Below are 21,404 nucleotides of genomic sequence, written 5' to 3' on the forward strand. Positions count from 1 at the left end.
ACATCAGATCTAGTTGCCACTTTCAGGTTCTGTTCTAGAGGCGTCCCTTTGTCACTCTGAAGTGGTGGAAACAGAGTTTCTCAGCAATGGGCACGGCAACTTAGGGGAAAAAGATAAAAAAACACTTTTTTGACAGGCTTTTATTTTGAAATTACACATCAGATCTAGTTGCAACTTTCTGATATATATATATATGAGAGAGAGATATATTAGTTTTTATTTTGCATTAGTTTTCAGCATATATTATTTTCTGTTTGCAAATGCAGCGGCTGGAAACCTATTTTGAATATCTCAAACATGGACCGGATGTGCGCTTTTATTGTGAAAGCAGCACGTAAATGGGTGTACCATAATGTCTTGAGCTACTGCGCTTGTATATCGTGTGCTGGGCCGGCTGGAAGCAGAGCCGGCTAGCTATACCGCGGTGTTCTCAACCTGTTCCCGTAGCAGTGGATTTCCTCCTGCATTATTTTCCTCCAACAAATTATTCCACTGAACGAAGCTCGTACAGCTCCCTTTTAACCTCCGTCTTCCATTTCTGACGCTGGATCTTCAATATCCTCAAGATTTGAAATAGCAGGCAGCTACAAACCGGGTGTTAGCTGTAGTGGCTAAGTTTTGGCTACAGTCCGCTGTCRCCTTGATAYCAGCAGGAAAATGAAAAAACTAAGCACTGGATGGTACCGGCTAATTACTGGACACAACAGCACACCACAAAACTCGATTGTTGTACCAGTAGCTCACAGATGTTTTAAGTTTTGCGTCTTGTTCATGGTAGAGATCTTGCAGCTTTGGCTAAAAACAATAGGAGCAAACAGGACCCGGAACCAATCGATGTGGCATAAATTCAAACGGAAATACGTCACCACCTCTCGTGGCATATACCCCATTGTGACTGGATAGGATCGTCCTTGTCGGTCCAGAATCTGTTTTTACTGTTAGCGAGAGCGTTGAGTGGTAAAAAGGTTTACTGCCCCCTGGTGGATGGGAAGCTGAACTGTCACAAGAGCAAAATCTCTGCCCTCAATTAAAAAACAAAAAACAAAAAAAAAAAAAACCCTAATGAAACATAAAAATTAGCATCAGCGTTTCCTGTGGGAGATATTAAATGTCTGATATACTTTTACATGCACAAAAGAACACTACATGACTCATTGACAATCAGGTGGAGAGCATGCATGTTTAATATTTACTGTAAATATTCAGATTACAAACCAAGTATCAACACAATGAGTGTTCATTTGTGAATACAGTCAACCCCCCTTATAGTGACATTTGCATATTAATAACATAAATAAAAAGTCATAATACAACAAATTAAGTCCTTTTCGTAACCAGAAGCTCACCTGCGGAGGCGATATGTAGCTGTGCATCCATTTGAGCTCTGGCTCCTTCACATGTTGCGTTGCAAAAAGCTTCTTTCACATTTTGTCACTTTAACCCACAAACGTCAATGTATAGCATCAAAGTATGTGATAGACCAACACGACATTGTGAATAATAAATGAAAATTATGATTTTCTTATTAGTTAAAAGCTAATAATTGTTATATGGATATCTTTCACACCAATACTCCTAATAAAAAAATAAAAAAATTATATATTAGAGCTGCAAATATTACATAACATTTAAAAGACAACTTATAATTTTTGATAAATATCCACTACAGAAAATCTATTATTTTTAAAGAACCACAATTTGATACCTATTTTTATGTTTAAACATAAAGAAATGCTTTTTTTTCTCTCTAAAGATGATGGCTATATTTTTTAAGATGGAGTGTTCATATCTGCACATAATCTGTAGCCAAGTAGGAAAAATAGATCAAAATAATGGAAACGCCTGTTACTTTTAGTGTAATTCTGTTGTGGAAATTAAAAGCAATTATTAAATTTAAATAGCATCTGTTCTTCAGTTGTTTATTGTCAGAATTTTAAAGAGTCACTTGTGTGTTGGTCCATCACATAAAATAAATCCACAAATCCAATGAAAAACTGTAACATGACAAAATGTGAAATAGTTTTGTTGGTAGTTTTGCAGGGTATTTTAGTTAGCTAGCATCAGATGTAGTCACTAATAAAAAGACCAACTCAAATTGCACACATACATAATAAATATTACAGTAACAGATTCAGATTGCACTCTGTCCCAAGCCTTTTGATAAATGTCACCCTGATACAGTACCGCTCTGCCTATTCATGTATTCACGAGGCAATAAATATAACCCACAAACTGCCTTACATTGAAAGATTCACCACTGAAAAGTAACCTTTTTTTTATTTAAGTTTTTTTTTTTATAACAAGAGATAAAACAAACACAGAATCAACAATGAACTGTGATGATTTCCACACACCTTAGGCTGCACTGCTATCCGATATGACCCAATTCTGATTATTATTTTTTTTTTTGCCTTAATGCGACCCAGGCCACTTGGGTATCAGATGGTATCAGATTGAAATGTAACTTTACATCCAGGTCGCGTTGATCCGACCTAAACGTCACTGATACTCGACAAACGTCACTATTCTGCGTCCTGATACGTGCAAGCGGGAAGAAAAACGACAACCTTGGCGGACCGTAATGAGGATTAAACTGTTAATATGCTGCTCCGGTCGGACAATAACTTCAAAATCGTAAGCTAAGCTCCACCATTAGCATCCATATTTACTTCCGTAAACACTGAGAACTACTACTTTTTTTACGGTGGTTAGCAAAACACAGCACTTTCTATATGTGTGACGTTATTGCGCCCTCTGCTGCACATGCGGGGCACTTTCAGGTAATTTCCAGTTCACACTGGAGATCGGATACAAGTCTCACATTAGGAAGTATGAACGACCACGCCAAAAGTAAATAAATAAAATAAAAAACGAATCCAACTTGAGAAAAACATCGGAATTGGGTCACTTCAGGTTGCAGTGTGAACTCAGCCCAAGTCCCAAAGATAAACCAGTCACATGTGATCATGGCGACAATGATATGTGTCTTTTAGCAGAAACTGAGGCGCACCCCTTGGCCATTTGAAGCGTGTTTTAGCTTCTCATTAAGCTTAAAACTAGTCGAACAAAAATCAGTTTTTGTAGAAATAAAACAGCAGAATCAAATTCTCGAAAAGCATACACTTACATAACAGGAACAACATTAGTACTGTAATTAATATCGTTTATATTCTTCTAACGGCTATCATTATCAAACACCATTAAGCAGCCAGTCACAAGGATTCAGGCTGACAGGTTGATCTGAAAGAAAATAAATAATTAAGTGACATGCAAATGCTCTCTTTGTCCGCTCTTCATCGTCCTCCTCCTCGTCGTCATTGTTGGCACCATCGATGCAGTAGAGTTTTGAAAAAGTCTTCACATTATTTTTGTTCTGTCTCTCGGCGATGAGAGCTTCTGCTGGCTCAGGTTTCAGTTTCAGCAGCTGCCATTTGAGAGCTCCGGTTGCTTCTCAGTCCGTTTGGCACGTCACACACTTGGCTTCAGAACTCTTCTGTTAGTATGTGCAAACGCACATGCAAATGTAAGGGTGCAGGGATGTGTGGCATGATGCGTTTTAAGTGTGTACACCATGTACAGTAAACAGTGTGAGCATCTGTTGTTGTTGTTGGCTTTAAAAAAGAAGAGAAATTCATCTCACATCATCATATTTACAGAAACAGATGTAGTGCAGTGTATATTAAAAAAAACCTAAACAAAATGTCTTTTGTGGCTCTGAAGGATTTTCAGGTTAATTTAATCTGTGCAAGGATGCTGTTTTCTTTCAAAATGTTAGAACAATATTAATAATTAGAAGAAATTGTACAGAACTCTATTGGTAACGTTCAGAAACTAAATCATCTAATTTTTGATTTCCCTCGTTACATTTGGACATTATCATACATGTGGACCACTGGATCGCTTTATAATGCGATTACAATTCTCCTTTATCATCTTAACGTCAAAAATCTGATAAAAAAGTAACTAACACTGTGCTAAAATATTTTCATTCTAAGATGAGTAGTGGTTGAGTTCAGGTTTTTGGCAGGTGTCCTTCTCTTTTTGACCCTGCAGGAAAAGTCTCTGGCACAAAATGAAGGTGAAAGTGAAAATCTGTGTGCACCAGGGTTATAAGTTTTGTCTTTTTCATTGGAGTGTAAGTCTTTGAATTAGACTTTCTGTTTGTCCATTTCAAAGTTAGTTTTTAGAGTGTGTTTGCTAGTTTTTATTAGTTATTATTAGTCAAATATTTAATTTTAGTTCGGGTTTTGCTACTCAGTTTTAATTTTCATCAAAGAATGTATTCAATTATTGTTGAACGTCCAACTGTCTCTGGTGTAATGTAACCGTTTACATCCGTCGCTGCCATAACTTTTATTGAACAAACTTATTCACATGTGGTTTCAATTTAATTTCTTATTTAATGGAAAAACCACAATTGTGAAATTGAGTTTTTTATTTTTTTACCATTAGCTGAATTTCGAATAAGTTTTGCGCAGACTTGTAATGGAAACACAGGTAGAGAGTAAGGAGCTGAGGTTTATCCTAAGATTGTAACTGGGGGTTTAGGGAAGTCCAACTGGGAAGAGATACTGGGGAAAACCCAGAACTTGCTGGGAATTCAGCCAGGAGAAGCTTGACTCTTTGGCTAACCTCAGATAAGTTCATTTTTTGGAGTATTTTATAAAGGTGGAGTGCAGCTAAAATAGGAGATCAGATAAAACACTGTTCATTAACGAGAAAAATGTTAATACGGGACGTTTTGACTACAATATGTAGTGAAAAGAAACTTTTGATGCAGCTGGAAGAATGGATGTCCGCCTCAGTTGCATGTGTTGGGTGTTTTTAACAGCATCGCTAAATATAATTAAAATCCCAGAACCTCACCAACAACAACTCCTCTTAAATTTTGTGTTTGTGTGTGTTGTTTGTACGTGTTTCTCAAATAAGGATTTACAGGAAAACGGAAGAAAAAAAACAGAACAATCACATCATTATCTATCACAATACATACTGATATTTCAGGACATCAGTTTTTTGTTCATGGCACTTTTAACACATTTCAAACAAGGTCCAGCTTGTATCCCCACAGTTCCTGATCGCATCCCTGATAACTGTTGTTATTGCATGAACATCGGCATCATTGTTGTCCTTGTTTTCTGTACAAGAGAAGCCTCCATGGCAAAAATCTACAAAACAAGTAATATTTGACTTAAAAAAACTGTCCTCTGTGCTTGATTGTTTGTCATGAATTTGTTTAGGACCAGCCGTCTCTCCCTTCGATCTTCGTTTTACAAGTGGGCAGGTCTTTTCAGAAGGACATCTGCCTTGTTTTTACAGACCAGATGTAAAGGATTAGAGAGTTTCTAGAGTTTTGAATGACTAAAATCCAGAATAGAAAGCGGGGCAGGTTGCCCGTTATTATTACTGGTAATGTGTCTTTTCTTTTTCTCGAAGAGGGCAACCCTTCCTGTCCACTTCTCTTACAGCGGGGATCGATGAAAGTGTGTTGACTGGCTGTAAGGCACTGACTTGTGTGAGGTCATGAGAGGTCAGTCATACTGAGGCTCATGGGTAATCCTGGGCGAAGGTAAGCCACTGGAACACGGCCGTTCTCACTCGTTGACCCAGTGATAGACAGACGAGCTTTCGAGCGCATTGCATCCGTGAATTTCATCTGTTGAGGGATAAAAAAGGTCACGTATAAATAAAATGGTGACAATAATCAAAGCTGGCAGGTATTGTGCTGCAAAATAAAATTAGTAGTGATGATCCGATCAGAATTTTGTGTCTGATTTCTGATCTTGGGTTGAGCTGATTTTTTTGTAGTAAAATAGAGAAATTAAACAGTGTAAGCAATATAAGTTGTCTGAATGTTGCTAATCCTTAAGGAAAGTTGTTACTGTTGTGTGTGTTTGTTACACTGAGTTTTCACATCTGATAGTCCAGTTGACTTAGTTCGATTTGGGACAAAAAAATTGAAACCTTCGCTACATTTTCAGCTGCTGCAGTTTGTTTTCTCACTCCACTGTGTCAAATCAACCAAACCCTTTGAAAAACCTGTTCTCCTCCTCTCCTGTGGTGGCGCTACACCAGAATCTACTGAAGGAAACAACATGATAACCTCTTAAGAAGTCACAGAGCACAACTTCTTCTTCACAAGATATAAACAAAAATGGAGTGGTGTCAGATTTTAGTTTTTTTCCCCTCTTTTGTCTCTGGTGAAAGTCCACAAGTGTGAAAGTCCCTCCAACATTAGAATCTTGTGTTTGTTTTGGTTGAATTTACTCAGAATGCCCTGTGCTGTAGTCCATCTCCTGTTTTTGGAACGATTTCCGGTCCAATTACATCCACATATGCATTCGAACCGCAGCAGAGTTCACTTCAGGCCTACCAGAGTTTGCTTTTTTGGTCCGCATCAGAGTTTGATTACGCATTCACACCTCAACAAACAAACCAGACAAACAAACTAGTTTAATTAAAGCAGGACTTCAGTAATAAACTCCGATTTTATTGTACTTGGTGTTCTTTCAATTTCTTACACATATACCGTTTAATGTCACCGCTACTCATGAATAATAGACATTTCATGCCAGAAAAGCTCTGTATATTCTAATGTTGCCAGGTAAAGTTTCTGGATGCAGCAGCAATAGTGTAAAAGGTGTTTATAAGAACAACCATCAAGTCCTTTAAACAAAATTGATTTTCTTCAGTTTTCAAGACCAAAGTTTAGAATGTCGATAAATATTTCTGTACATTACTTTTTGTACACCACAAAATGCAAAAATTAATGGTATAACAGTTAATTACTCAACCAATACTACTTCTTGGTATTAAACTAATAATTTTTAATGTAAACTAGCACTTAAGTTATTAAATGCAACCATACGTTCATTGATACACATTCTCTAAACTGAGATTACACTGCACAATAGTTGTATATTTAAAAAAAACAGTGAAAGAATAGGCTAATAAAAATTTGTCATATTTAAAACCATCTTCTTTATATGAGCAATTTATGTTAAAAAGCTTAACAAATCCTGGACATATTAATAAATAATCAGATATGTTAATGTTATTAATCCACACAGGCACAAAAATGTATCTTTTCACAGATTATTTATCATCTATTTCACTGTCATGGCATCATGACAGTTTTAATAAATATATATAAAACATTGTAGCAAATGCATTAAGATCAAGTAAGTCAGAAAAAGTTTCTCCACATGAGTTCAGCAGCACTGGACGACTGCTGGAGAATCAATGCCACTGCTAATCAAATATCTCAACAAAAGCCCAATAATATTCCTTAATCTCACAATTTTTCTACAGAGGCTTTACTCACCTCAGGATGCTGGATGCTTGAAACTAAAAACAAAAACTGTTACTTACCGTTTGATTCATTCTCATAGTAATTATCTAACCCCTGGAACATTTTATTCTCAGATAGTAAGCTGATCCTTTTTAATGAAATAAACAAAATAAATAAAATGAGATGGCGATGTTACAGAACAGTAACAAACCTGATGCAGCAGAACACTGAATTCTACTCTACTGAACTAAGTATAAGCATAACATTATAAATATGAGCACATCAAAAAGACACATGTTTACATCCACATGTAATGTCTTTTCAATTCGCCAGCACACAAGTATAGGAAACAATGTGACAGCTGCTTTGCGTACCAGTACATGTTCAGTTTAGTGTAATTAATTACACATCAGACATAAAATAACAGCTACATGTAATGTAATCTTTAATCTCATTGTGCATGTGTACAGTGAAAAATAATAAATTGTAATTCTAATAGTAAGTGGTTGACAAAATTAAACAAAAAAAAAACTCAGTTGTATGGGAATGAAAATACAGTTACCTTGATTTGATTTGTGTCAGAGGTGGTGTGCTTAATACCACTGAATTGAAATTAAAGCTGTAGTGTGCAACTTTTATCAAAAAAATACTTTTCCATATTTGTTAAAACTGTCATAATGTTGTGACAGTATAGTATGAGATGGACAATCTGTGAAAAGATCAATCTCCTTCCTGAGCTACTATTGCCATCTGAAGAAAAGCATAAAAAACAACCAATCAGTGCCAGGAGGCGGGTCTTAGTGCTGTCAATCACAATCTCATGCGGCACCGCTCTCCACCTTAGTCTCTGCTACGCTGCAAGCTAGCAAAGCCTATTCTGAATGCTAAGGCTACCACAGATGGTTTTCCTGTAACGGTACGTTTTTTTCATTAGCACATTGAGCATCAAGTACATGAGGTTGATTGACAGCCTGGTGCATTTCTAATCTTTTCCCAGATTATCTGTCTCATAACAACCTGTCACAACATGATAACAGTTTTAACAAATATGTAAAAAACTTTACAAAATTTCAACAAAAGTTACATACTGTAGCATACCGCACAGCATTCTGGGAGATGTAGGGAGAAGAAAGGCTTTAGGCTGCTCAACCTGTCACAGTGCTAAGCAGAGTTAGTGGAATCAGCTAACTCACTCACTCTTTGGTTACCTAGCAACTCACTCACTCACTCTTTGGTTACCTAGCAACTCACTCACTCTTTGGTTACCTAGCAACTCACTCACTCTTTGGTTACCTAACTACTCACTCACTCTTTGGTTACCTAGCAACTCACTCACTCACTCTTTGGTTACCTAGCAACTCACTCACTCTTTGGTTACCTGGCAACAAACTGTAGAGTAATTTGAGGAGCAGCAGTTTAAGGTTTCACCACCAATTTTTAACCATGATTGGTTAAAAATTAAAAACAATGTTGTGGAGTGAAAACTGTGGATAAAACAGAAAAGGTCACCGCACCAGTTAAAACAAAAAACTAATCAACAATTATTGATATTGACTGATATAAAACTTTTATGATATGATAAGTTTTTCAGCCATATTATCCAAAACTACAATCGTTTTAAAGGCATTATAAGGCCATAAGAACCAAAGTCCAAGAAACGTCTGTATTCAAACATTTACCATTCTGTTAGTGGTCATTTGATTAGGATAAAAATCAACTGCAAGGAATGATTTGAAAAGTTACGACCGACCCCCTCATCTGAACAACGGGTTTAAAAGACTGATATTAGGATCAAATACATTTAAATAGTTGTTTCATTTTTGATGGTTTGTCTATAAAATTTGAAATATTTTGTGTTTTATGTTGAAATCTGGGTTCTTATTTTGGTATTACTAACTTTAGAGGAAGTAAATTCAACGCTTTAACTATTCACAAACATTCTAAACATAATAAGCCAGAAGCTTAAAATTACTTAATGTTGTTTTTGCTATTTCTACATAGTTGATTTTGATAATACCACCAAAATAAGAGCCCAGATTTCAGACTAAAACAGAACGCACTTTGAATTTTATTGTTAAATAAGCAAGCATGAAAAAAAACCAACTATTTAAATGCATTCAGCCATATTATTTCTCTACGTCCACCTTCGATAAGTTATTTCAAAGAGGATGATTGGCTATAAACTAAGAAAAGTGCTGGAGAAAAATAAATTACAAAGGACCAGAGGAAAAGGGTAACAGTGGCAGAAGAGGAGTGAAAAACCAAAAAAGAGGGAAGAACAGGAGAGGGAAGAAGGAATACTTTCAGAGAACACACAGGAGGAGAGAAAGAGGCTGAAGAACTGGTCAGAGGAGTGAAGGGAAATGGGAGCAGGAGTGAGCAAGCTTCAGGATAAGGAGTAAACAAATGCCAGGATAATCACAGCCATACACAGTTTTGACCTTTAATTTCCTTTGCATGCCAGTGTGGGGTTTTTCTGTTATCAAAATGGCTGAATTCATGTCATACCTGGATTTATGGTAATTAAATCCAGTAATTGTCATCTTCAGTGGCAAATCCAGTTTCACAGCAGAGAATATAATCTATTTTTTTAATAGTCTGAAGCTGTTTGTTCCCGTTTTTCTACAGCACCTAAGTAAAAGCAGATCATTTAGAAAGGATCCTAGGAAATAATTTACAACGGCGTATTAGGGTAATTATAGTTAAAAAAAAGGAGGAGTATATTTCAGAGAAAAACTCAAAAATTCTGGGTTTAATAAATTTTCTCAAAAAATTTGAAATTTCGAAAATTTGCAAGAAAAAAAACAGAAATTCTAAGATTAAAGAATGAATCTTTCATTAAAATTGAGAAAAAGCTGAGAAATTCTAAGATTAGTCTAAAAAACCCTGAGAAAACAGAATTTCAGATTTTTTTTCTTGCAATTTTTTTGATTTTTCAAAATCAGAAATGTATTAGTTTTTTCTTGGAAAAATTACTCCTCCGCCTTCTGTATTTGTTTTTTTTTACACAATGGCTCTAGTATGGCGTCATAATTTCTTCTGAGCAAGAATTTAGAGAAAAAAAAACATATTACTAAGTAGGTAAAGAATATGTAAAAAATATTCAAATATTTTGTCATTTATTTACCACTCTCCTTGCTGTATCTTTTAAGATATCTTCTGTGTGTTTTGTAAATCACACACATTGGATATGTGCCACTGAAGATGCTCAGCACCGAATCCAGCTGACCCGGGAAGTGCCGCCTGGTTAAACCTTTGTCTATGGCTGTGAGGTGAGCAAAGTTTTAGCTATCAATCATCACTCTCCTACCCGTGTTAGATCTTGACGCTCTCAATGCCGTAAACGTTGTAGCCTTCTTTATAGGTGGCGTAGTTTGGCTGGTGGCTGGGAGACAGCAGGTTGTAGTTGGGGGCATGTTGAGGAGAAGACAGAGTGTGTGTGTAGTTCCCTGTGTGCTGGGGTGATGAGAAGGTGTTGGCTGCCACCTTTACAACGGAAATAAAGTCAGCGTTATTGCTTTACTGATTTAATTATAGAACAGTTACTCTTCAGCTGATTGACTATTATTATTTATTAATTTATTTTTGTTGCAACATTAAAATACAAGTTTGAGTACGACAACATTTTCTGAAGATGCTTTTATGTGACTAGAGGCTACATTTAAAGGGGCAGTATTATGTTAAATCAACTTTTTTTTTTAGCTTTACATCATGTTATAATGTTATTCCCTCATCAAAAACACACCTGGAGTGTTGCTTTGATTCTTTCATGCATGGTTGACAAATCATTTAATCTCCATGGCAACCATTCAGCAGTGCAAAAATGCTCGGGTGGACCTAGTTCCAACTCCGAGACGCAGCTCCTTCTCAGATTCAGAGCTTCCCAATTTCAGCCTCACAGAGCAGCACGCCCCCACTCAGCTCCTTCAGACTAGCCAGCGGCAATTAGCAAACGCCTAGTGAAGCTGCGCATCAGCGGAGCTCATTATACAGGCTACTTCTCAGTGGTACTCTGGTAAAAACGATGTCAAAGGGTTAATAGAGGAGCCCTGTTGTGATGACTTCCTGAAGGCGGAGTTTCAGAAAGAGGAGCAGCTTCTTAAAGAGACAGAGGCCCAATTTCAAGGCATTAAATTACAAAGCCAAATGAAGTCATATTTGATATGTACAGCATTTTTATAACAACTGGAGGTAACATAGTTACTTGATTGTGCTATAAAAACACATAATATTGCCCTTTTATTTTAGGTTTTCTATGAAAGCATTGAGATTTACATGTCAGCAAGAATGTAGCATCGCCAATATGCAAAATCCACATCCACACAACAGACGATTCTGTGGCAAAAAACTTTGGGGTCCATTCAGTGGCGTTCAGGAGCTCAAGTTGAAAAAAGAGAACATGAAACCACCGACTGCCTTAGTAAAGTAAGACTTATTACAGGAAGCGATGTTTGGTAAAATTACAAATATGTGCTATATGTTAATATAAGCTTTTAAATCCAGCCACACACTTTACACTGTAAAAAAATAATTAATTTAAAGCTGTAATATATAACTTTTATAAAGTATATATTTTTACATATTTGTTGAAACTCTCACCATGTCATGACAGTGTGGAACAGATAATCTGTGAAAAAAAAATCAAGCTTCACTGCCTTTTCCAGTCCAGTGTTCCCAGTTCTATCTAGAAACAACCAATCAGAGCCAAGAGGTGGGTCTTAGCTCTGTCAATCACAATCTCGTGTGCAGCTCTTGTGTATGCTAATGCTACTTAGCATAGCCACTAATAACGGCAGATAATTGGTTTTCCTGTAATGGTCATTTGTTTCTCTGCCTTTAGCACATTGAGCAGCGAGTATATGAGGTTGATTGACAGCCCTAAGACCCACCTCCTGGCTCTGATTGGTTGTTTTTGGTTGGGAGCGATGCTTCAGACAGCAATACCACCTCAGGGAGAAGACGGAGGAGATCTGTACTATCTGTACTATCCCAACATAGCAACCGTTTGAACAAATATGTAAAAAACAATATTTTTAAATAAAACTTACATACGAGTACTATATTATTTCAACATTTAAGTTTAATGGAGGCAAATCTGTGGATTTATTTTGTGACGCAGCAACTCAAACACCCTGCTCCCCTGTGTTTCATCAAAAAAAAATCAAAAGGCAAGATATCAGGAAGACAACTGTCGATGTCCACAAGTCATGTCACATTCATATGTTTGAACAATTATACACAAGCATAAACAGAATGGGAATGTCCACACCTCACAGTGTTCAGGTCTACTGGTTGGAAATGTGCAAATTTCCACATCTAAAACAAAAGACGTTGTGGAAACGATGGCTAAATGTCTGCAGTGAAACAAATCCTTTACCAACAGGAGCTGAAAGGCCGCTCAGAGAAGAAGCCTTCACCACAAAAAGGAAAATAATAAGTCAGATTACAGTTTGCAAATGCACCCAGACTTTTTAAAAAGATATCATATAATCTGATGAAGCTGAAATTGAAATTTTAAGACATGATGTTAATTGTTAAAGAAGGAAGATTGAAAAGCCTAAAAACACCACATCCAATGGGAAATATGGGAATTACAGCATCATGTTTTTTTTTTTTGCTGCATGAGGAGCTGGTGTGCTTGGCTAAACAGATGGCATCATGAGGAAAGAACATTATGTAAAAGTCTAGAAGCAACATCTCAATCCATCAGCAAAGATGCTAAAGTTCAAGCAGAAAAGAGTCAAATGGACAACGACCATAAACATACTGCTAAATTAGATAAAAGTGATTTAATGAAAGCAAAGTCAGTGCTTTGCAGTAATTATTCCATAGCTGAGTGAGAGCAAGATGGCTTATAAACCTGATTTCATTTCACTAAACCTGCCAAGAGGAATGGGCCACAATTACAGTAAATCAAAACATTTCATCCAAATCAAACCCAAACACTGGAGAAATGTATGTAAAAGGTAAAAATGTGTTTGCAGTGCATGTAAATATATGATTTCATTTGTCTTTTGTACATGTTTAAGGCTACGTTTGACTTCTTACTTAAGCATCTCCATTTGGACTTCTTCGTTTTGTAAATAATGAATTAATTGAATCTTTTGTGTGTGGTTCAATGCAGCTGAACATAGATGTGACAAATTTTAGAACCTGATGAAGACAAAAGAGAATTTCCAACCGAAACAAGTCCAACAGTTACACTGACCAAACCGTGTATGCACAGACAAATCCAGCGGTTTCCAAACTTCTGCATGAATCCAAGCACATTTAATTTGTACATTGAATCCACATGGAATTGAATGCACATAAGAGAAAAATACACGAAAACTACGCTCTGTCTACAAGTTGGAAGTAGTTAGAAACACTTCTGAAGAAGATACGTATATATGCTGGTCAAATAATGTAGGAACGCAAACAATTAATTGGTGTATGATTAATTTTCGATTGATGGTTTGTTAGATTAAAATTAGTTCCAGCTGATTCATTAACAATATCAACTTAGACCGTCTTTCAGTGCTGTAGTTTGACCACCATTCAGAAGAGGGCGCCACTGGTCATCCTTAAGTGGAGCCAGCTGTAAGTGAAACAAAGATGGCAGCAAAGAGAAAAGGTCCAAATAAATGGAGTCCGGTCTGTGATGGAAAATGCTCTTTACGTGGTTTTGTTTGAAAATATAAACATTCGAGAAGCTCCAGCAGTTTCTGTCCACTTTGTACGACATCGTATTAGGGTAATTGTAGATAGAAAAAAAAGAGTAAATTTCCACCAAAAAACTCAAGAAATTTCAAAAGAAATTGGAAATTTTTGACTTTTGAAAATTTTCAGAGTTTCAGAAATCAAAAGTCAAGGATTTGAAATTTAGAAAACTCACAAATAAGACCTGTCTTACTGTACAACATGGCACATTTTCACAGAGGACAGTCTGACCCAGCCAGCAGTTGAGTTGAAGGCAATGTGTGTCCTTATTGTCCTTTCAAGGACAGAAAACGCAACAAGAAACAATCTAACCAATAAAGAAATTATTATTTGGGTAGTAAAAATAACAAAAAGGAGGAGGAAGGCCACGCCCACCAACAGGATCCCTGTTGGGGGGCGGATACGGATCGATCCCTGTGAGTTTCTTGCAGCTCGGCTCGAATCTGTGAAATTTAGAACCAAACATATGGCAATGGCGGCCTATGTGACTTCAGCACGCCGCCACTCTCTCATCCCCCACTGAAACCGGTCAGTGTTAGAAACCAAGTCACACCAACATGTCTTCTGTCAGTGGACACATTTTCATGTTGATTAGGTCAAAGTGGTCAGATAGAGACCATTCAGAATAAACATGACACTTCCTGTCCTCAGTGGACTTGGCTTAAGTGATGTAATCACTTGACCATTGGGCATTGAACGGGACCGGATGTGGAATTTATTTATATTAATAATTATAAATATAATGTAAAATAAATAATAAAGAATGGCATTACTCAGAGCATAGAGCGTAGCATTAGACTAAATAGATCTTCCCTTGTGGATCAGGCACATTGCCACCAAGACCCAAACAAGATTGTTTTTTCAATATCAGGGCTGATACTGATATCTGATATCACTATTGGATTGGTGCATCTCCAGTTTAAAGGATATAAATAATTTTTATATAATACTATAAATGTAAATAGTTAGAGGAAATACAAAAGGGAGGATAAAAATTTGTCTAAAATATAACATAAGCTTACAAATTAACACTATCAAAGTGGAAACACAAAACAAATCCTTTTAATGAAATTTAAGCAAAGTGTAAAAACGTACCTTCATCTTTTTGGCTTCAGCACGGCTCTTGTAGCAGAACTCTACCAGTGCCACCATCATGGCGAGACCCAGACCTCCAACCAGGATGTAGAAAACTCCTGCCACGTTACTAAGCGACAGAGCGCTGGTCTTTTCCTAGCACACAAACAAGTGTGCACACACACATGCACCCACACACACACGCAAGAGAAAAATAAAAACAACAAAAAACAGGACACCCAGAAAATAGTGTTGGTGTGACATAACTACAAACATGATTTTATCAACACACAAATTTAAACAAAACACTTTGGTTAGAACCATTAAAATAACAAATAATTCTGCACACAGACATATAAACTTTGGATATCACATCATAGTTTAATACTGAAGTTGTATATTATGTATCTAAACCTCACCCGTTAATGAAAGTGTAGATTCTTTTAAATAGTGTATTTGCTGTTCCTTTTCACATTGTTTTCAAGTTCATATCAGCATTCCTTACAATAATACTCTATAACATTGCAATCATAAGACTACTTTGTCGTTGTGAATAACAAACATCTCAGTTTAAAACTAACACTGGACAAATGATTCTTATCTCACTGCATACAGATGTTGCAGATGTCATGGTGGAGCCAGTTGGTACATTAAGACACAAATACATGTGTTTTTTTAAAGCATAATTTCAAAACCAAATAAACTGTATTCATATTGCTGCTGTGGTTTAAAATCCCTTTAATAAAATTCCAGAGAAAGTTCTAGAGGAGTTTTGAGCCCCTACACAACTACAACTGTGGATGTTTATTTCATATTTTACTTTAGTGATCCAATTAAAAACAACCATTTTTAGGAGAAAAGTTATTTAGGCTTCGCTTACATGAGATCACTGCCTGGGAACTGGCGGTATTTTTGGATGTTTTAGACGGCACTGTCGAAAACACCTCGAGCCAGCTGTAGTTGTCATGTCAGGCCACTAGATGGCACTGAGATTTTTGAACGTCATCTAACTAGACACCAGCTGGACCTGAGTGAAGTTGCCCCCCCACCTTCTTCAAATCAGACAAAATTGGTGTCAAACGTTTGTGCTACGTTTGTGCAGCAAAAATGTTAGTTTGTGCCACTATCATTTTAAAGATATAAAGAAATGTTTCTAGAGGTCATCCAAGGTCAACCAGCCCCCCACCTTCTTCAAATCAGACAAAATTGGTGTCAAACGTTGTGCTACGTTTGTGCAGCAAAAATTTTCATTTGTGCTGCTATCATTTTAAAGATATAAAGAAATGTTTCTAGAGGTCATCCAAGGTCAACCAGCCCCCCACCTCCTTCAAATCAGACAAAATGGGTGTCAATCAATTCAGCTACGTTTGTGCAGCAAAAATTTTTTGTTGTGCTGTTTTGGCTTTGAAGATAATAATGAAAGTGTAAAGGTCAAAAGGTCAACCAGCCCCCCCACTTTTATGAAATCAAACAAAATTAGTGTCAAACGTTAGTGCAACAAAAATGTTTGTTTGTGCCGCTATCATTTTAAAGATGTAAAGAAAGTTGGATTTCATATATCCAACTTGGGGAGTTGGAAAGCTGGTTTGAGAGACTGGTCGCTGGTGGTGTGTAAACAAACAACAGTATCGCAATAAAAATATTATAGTTTAAATGAAGAGTAAGAAAACTTTTTATTTTATGTTCCTACTCGTCGTGACTGATACAGATGATTATTTTTTATTTTTCTAAATATCAATCACTCTCAACCAGGTTCTCAAAAACAATAAATACATGTCGTTGACAACATTACTAATGGTGCACTAATGTACCCAGTGGCTCCAGCATTGCATTGCTATGAAGCAGTTCTAGTCAGACGTTTACATACACTCATCCTGTGTATTAAGGTAATTCTATCTCTTTAGTGATTCATTTGAACAGTTCATTTTCCTATGTAGGATGATAATAAAAGCTCAAATATATTCATACATGTGGACAGAATTGTTGGTACTCTTCGGTTAATGACAGAGAAACCCACAAAGGCCTCTGAAATAATTTAAAACTGGAAGAAGTGATAATAAAAAATTACTGAAAATTGATCAATGAAAATCAGACATTGCTTTTCAAATATGGTTCAGCACCTCTAGAAAAGATTGAAAATAATTTGACCATAAGGACATTTTAAAATAAAATTTGTCCTCTATGTGTCTGTCCATTTAAAGTGTGGCATAGTTATATTCAGTAAATTAAAATATACGTCCCGATGAATCTAGATCTTTTGTCAGATTAAAAGTACATTTAGAAAATAACCTATGCTCAGGTATTGAACATACTTTTCAATAAGCCCACATTTCTGCTTTCTAAAAATATTTTTTTCATTGTCTGATACCAATTTCAAAACGCATCAAGCAATTTTGCGGTTTGTTGCTTGAGTTGTGTTGCTAGGTAACGGGCAGGGCTGGCTGGGGTTGCTAGGTAACTGGCCATGCCTGCTGATTTCTAACATTACATTCTGAATGTTTTTGAAATGGCTCATTTTCCAGACACCAAAAAACACCAGCCGGGCATTTTTTTTTTTCTTTTTTAGCACTTGCACTGGAAGTACAAAAATGTGACTTTTGAATGATATGTTCCCTTTAAGCTGCTTGTTGTAAAATTTGTCTACCTTAAAAAAAATTGAAGTTTCAAATAAATCATTAAAACCCTAAAATTAATATGATTTTCATGTCAAATCTGAGTGTAAGCAGACTTCTGACCGGTGTAGTTTCTGTGGACCCTGCATGCTAAATTGCACAACATGACCATTCATGCTCCTGTAAACCCACAATGTGACTCTTATGAAACTTTTACCAACAGATGGCAATAATATCTAATGATTTTACAAAGTATCCTCTCTTCTGCAGTTGAATTAAAGCCCAAAATCATCCACAAAGATGTAAAAAAAACCTGCCAGACAAATGCTTGTTTGTTGCTGAATGATGGCAAAACCAGTTATCATCATAAAATAGTTATTTACTTGCAGACAGGTTGGTATGGATAGCTTTTATCCTTTAATAGCTTTAACTAGATTATTTTGTGTGATAATATAACTGGTTTGATGACATAAAACATTTAAAAGCAAAAATAGAAATCTGTGAAGGAGCAAATACTTTTCATTACAATGTAAATAAAATTAATGAGCTTTTTTACTAGCACTTGTCACTTCATTAACACTTTATATGATCAGAAACTACAGAACAAAACTAAAGAAATTCTCTTAACTGAAGTTTTCTTAGAGTTTTGCTAAAACAGATTATTTCTCCTTATTGTCACTAAAATTAATGGAAATAATACATTTCAATTAATACATTGATAAATAAAAGAAAACAGAAACATGTTTTATTCAGCTACATCGAGCAACTAATTTAGCATTTTTTCTAAAACAAGTGCAGCATTCTGGAAAACCCATTTACAAAATGTAATTAGAAATGTTTTTCATGCATTCATGCTAACCTCAAATGAAATTTTTGCATTTGAAGGAATTTTTTCTAATTTGTTGCTCGAGTAAAGGAGTAATAAGAAAGCAGGTAAAAAAAAACAAAAAACTATTTCGATTCACCTGTGGTCTGTTATTTCTCTTATCTGCATGAAACTAAAAAATACATTTGACCTTGTGTGTCCTCCACATAACACAGCTCGAGCTAAGCTGTCCTCCCTGTACTGTGCAAGCTTCCCATGCATTTACACGCGTGAACAGTGTGTTTGACTGACCCACAAACAGAAAACTAACCTTATTGGTGGAGTCCTTGAAGCCACACTCTCCTTTATCGTACCACCACTTGTTTTTCATCTTGTCTAGGGTCCCTTGCTCATTCAGTTTCAATACGGCAAGGTTTACTGGCACTCTTCAATGGGAATAACATAAATAACATCATTATCAATGTTATCTTATGTTATTAACGAGGCAGCAGTTCTTACCCTGTTCTCGTGACTAAGAAAGGGCCCACCAAATATTGGCGTGAGACGAATATTCCCTTAATCCCCTAATATTAACACACATAATGTGTTTTTTAATAAAGTGTTTAGTTGCTGGGCTCCTCGGTTTAGCGTCTGAGACAGATAATAAGAGGTGCTGCAATGAAAGGCTGTTGCTTTTTCAGCTGCAGTTCCCTGCCAGGCCGGAGCCTCTGATACACAGAGTTTGGACAAACTGTGTGCAAACTCTCTGCAAACAGCGCCCATGTTGCTGCCATCTGGTCTGAGGTCAGCTGACCCTCACCTGGATTCTACATTAGACCTCAACCAGACAGAGTGCAACATAACAGAAGAAGAAGCAGAACAGAGAACAGTGCCACCTGCTGGCAGTGAGTATAACCTGCTGGATTTATGACGTCAGCTGTAGTTCAGTTGTTTTTTGTTGTTGTTTTTTTTAAATCCCTGCTAACCTTAACATTTCCCTGTGGTCCTGTGACTGTGCTGCTTCTTCACATGTTCCACATTTACCAGACTGACCCAGTTTTACCTCTGCTTTGTTTCCTACTTTGCTTGTATGTGTGTGTGTGTGTGTGTGTTAGGTGGTGTGCGAGTGTGTGTATTAACCTTGCTCTCCCCTCCTCCGCTGCCGCATTCTCCCTTGTCATACCACCACTTGTTTTTCAGTTTGTCCAGCAGCCCCTGCTCGTTCAACTTTAACACCGCCAGGTTCACCGCATTTCTACATGAACACAGTGGCTGTTAGCAGTTCATTTCAGCTGTCAGTAACAATCCTCTGAAATGTAGCTAAATCAGCAACAAACATACTGCTCCAACTAATAATCCCTATTATCTACTATACTCTAAATTCATGATAAGAAAACAAACATTTGAAATTTAGATTTTTTTTTTATCCAGCTTGAGTGGAGCAGCATTAAGATGTCTCTGCTTATGGTGTTTGGGATTAATAACAGTAGAAATATATTGAAGTCAATCAGATTTGCTAAACATTTTGCTGAATAAATAACATCCAATTCAAAAACCTATTTCGGTCATACAGCGGCTTTAATGAATGTCAACCAAAAATGTAACTATCTACGCTTCCATTGACCACAAATTTGCGCAAATTGGAATTACAAAAATTATTTTTTTAAATGGAAACACGGCAATTTTGAAACAACAAAAGTGTTTTGATAAAAAACATTTGCGCTAGAATGCGGTTTTTTTTTCAGCTGGTATGTTTCACAAAACTGCAAAGGAAACACTATTTGCATCACACAAGTAACATGATCAACAACTGGATGTTACTATTGCTAGAAAAGACAAAGATGACAGGAAGTGGTAGGAGGACGATGGTGCGGCTTGTTTTCAATGATTTATTGCGTGAACTTATTCACATTTTTATTGTATTTCTTATCACTGCAATGGCAAAATTGTGTTTTTTCAACATTAGAGGAATATAGAATTTTGTGAACATTTGTAACATAAACGCAACTATTATCCCGCTAATTTCCAAAAAACACAATTTAATGTTTCCAATAAATAAGAAACACAATTAAAATCACACGTAAATAAGTTTATTCATGAAATAAGTCATTAAAAGACACGCTCCACCATCTTCTTTGTGGTTTGTGGCAGTAGTAACATCCGGTTGGTGGTTGATCATATGACTTGTGTGGGTTTTTTTTTTTTTAAATTGCCACATTTCCATTAAGAAAATTAAATTTCAAAATATCAAATTTCACACTTATGTGGTCAGTAGAAATGCTACAGTCGGGTAAGACGAGAAACTGTCTGGGTTGGATCTACTGCTGGCGAAAATAATAAAGTTTAATTACTGCTTTTTCAGTTGAAAAAACTTCATTCTCAGTTTGTAAAACAAATCACACAAATTAAATCACATTGTTGTAGTTACAGGCACATCAAGTCTCAAATCACGTCGAGGAAAGTGTCGATGGAATCATGAACTAAAAGAAAATGGTTTTGTCATGACATTCCAAATTATTTGAGCCAAGAAAAAATATATTCAGTAAACAGAAGCAATATAACCCTAAATAAATGGCTCAGTCATCACCAAGCCTAGTTAGAAAGATATTCCTTCAAAGTTGGTTTAATTAACTTTTAACCAAAAATAGTAAGATTAAAGAAATGTTTACATACATAACATTTCCACAAAGAATGACACCAATAGTGTAAGAACTACACCTTTTATGGAGTCATATTTTGACTATATGCATTTTGACTACTTTTCTATTAACTCTAGTCTACACTAAAGTAAATGCATTAAACACAAAAAATATAAATAAAACAGCTTTTAAGTTGCTTGAGGTCTGCAAGTACCATTACAGAAGAAAAGTTCCTGAACAAGTCTACGCTTTTTTGCAGATTAGACTTCAGTTACTTAAAAAAA

At 36.2% G+C, this 21,404-nt stretch overlaps 1 protein-coding gene across 4 annotated transcripts in view; it reads right to left on the reverse strand.

Annotated features, from left to right (window-relative positions):
* Positions 1–1,735: 1,735 nt before the first annotated feature.
* LOC103470494 (glutamate receptor 2-like) overlaps positions 1,736–21,404 on the reverse strand; it is a 51,203-nt gene continuing 31,534 nt past the window's right edge. Inside the window, exons 17-20 of one of the 4 annotated variants that reach the window (XM_008418989.2) lie at positions 18,813–18,927; positions 15,086–15,220; positions 10,602–10,777; positions 5,568–5,656 (exon numbers count right to left, since the gene is read on the reverse strand). In XM_008418989.2, coding sequence (XP_008417211.1) covers positions 10,607–10,777; positions 15,086–15,220; positions 18,813–18,927 — 421 coding nt within the window. In that variant the 3' untranslated portion in view covers positions 5,568–5,656; positions 10,602–10,606. Of the gene's footprint in view, positions 5,657–10,601; positions 10,778–15,085; positions 15,221–18,812; positions 18,928–19,621; positions 19,737–21,404 lie in introns of all 4 variants that reach the window. The other 3 variants (XM_008418980.2, XM_008419006.2, XM_008418997.2) reach the window with 3 other exon arrangements.

The sequence above is a fragment of the Poecilia reticulata genome, linkage group LG1, assembly GCF_000633615.1.
Source record: "Poecilia reticulata strain Guanapo linkage group LG1, Guppy_female_1.0+MT, whole genome shotgun sequence".
Taxonomy (NCBI): Eukaryota; Metazoa; Chordata; class Actinopteri; order Cyprinodontiformes; family Poeciliidae; genus Poecilia; species Poecilia reticulata.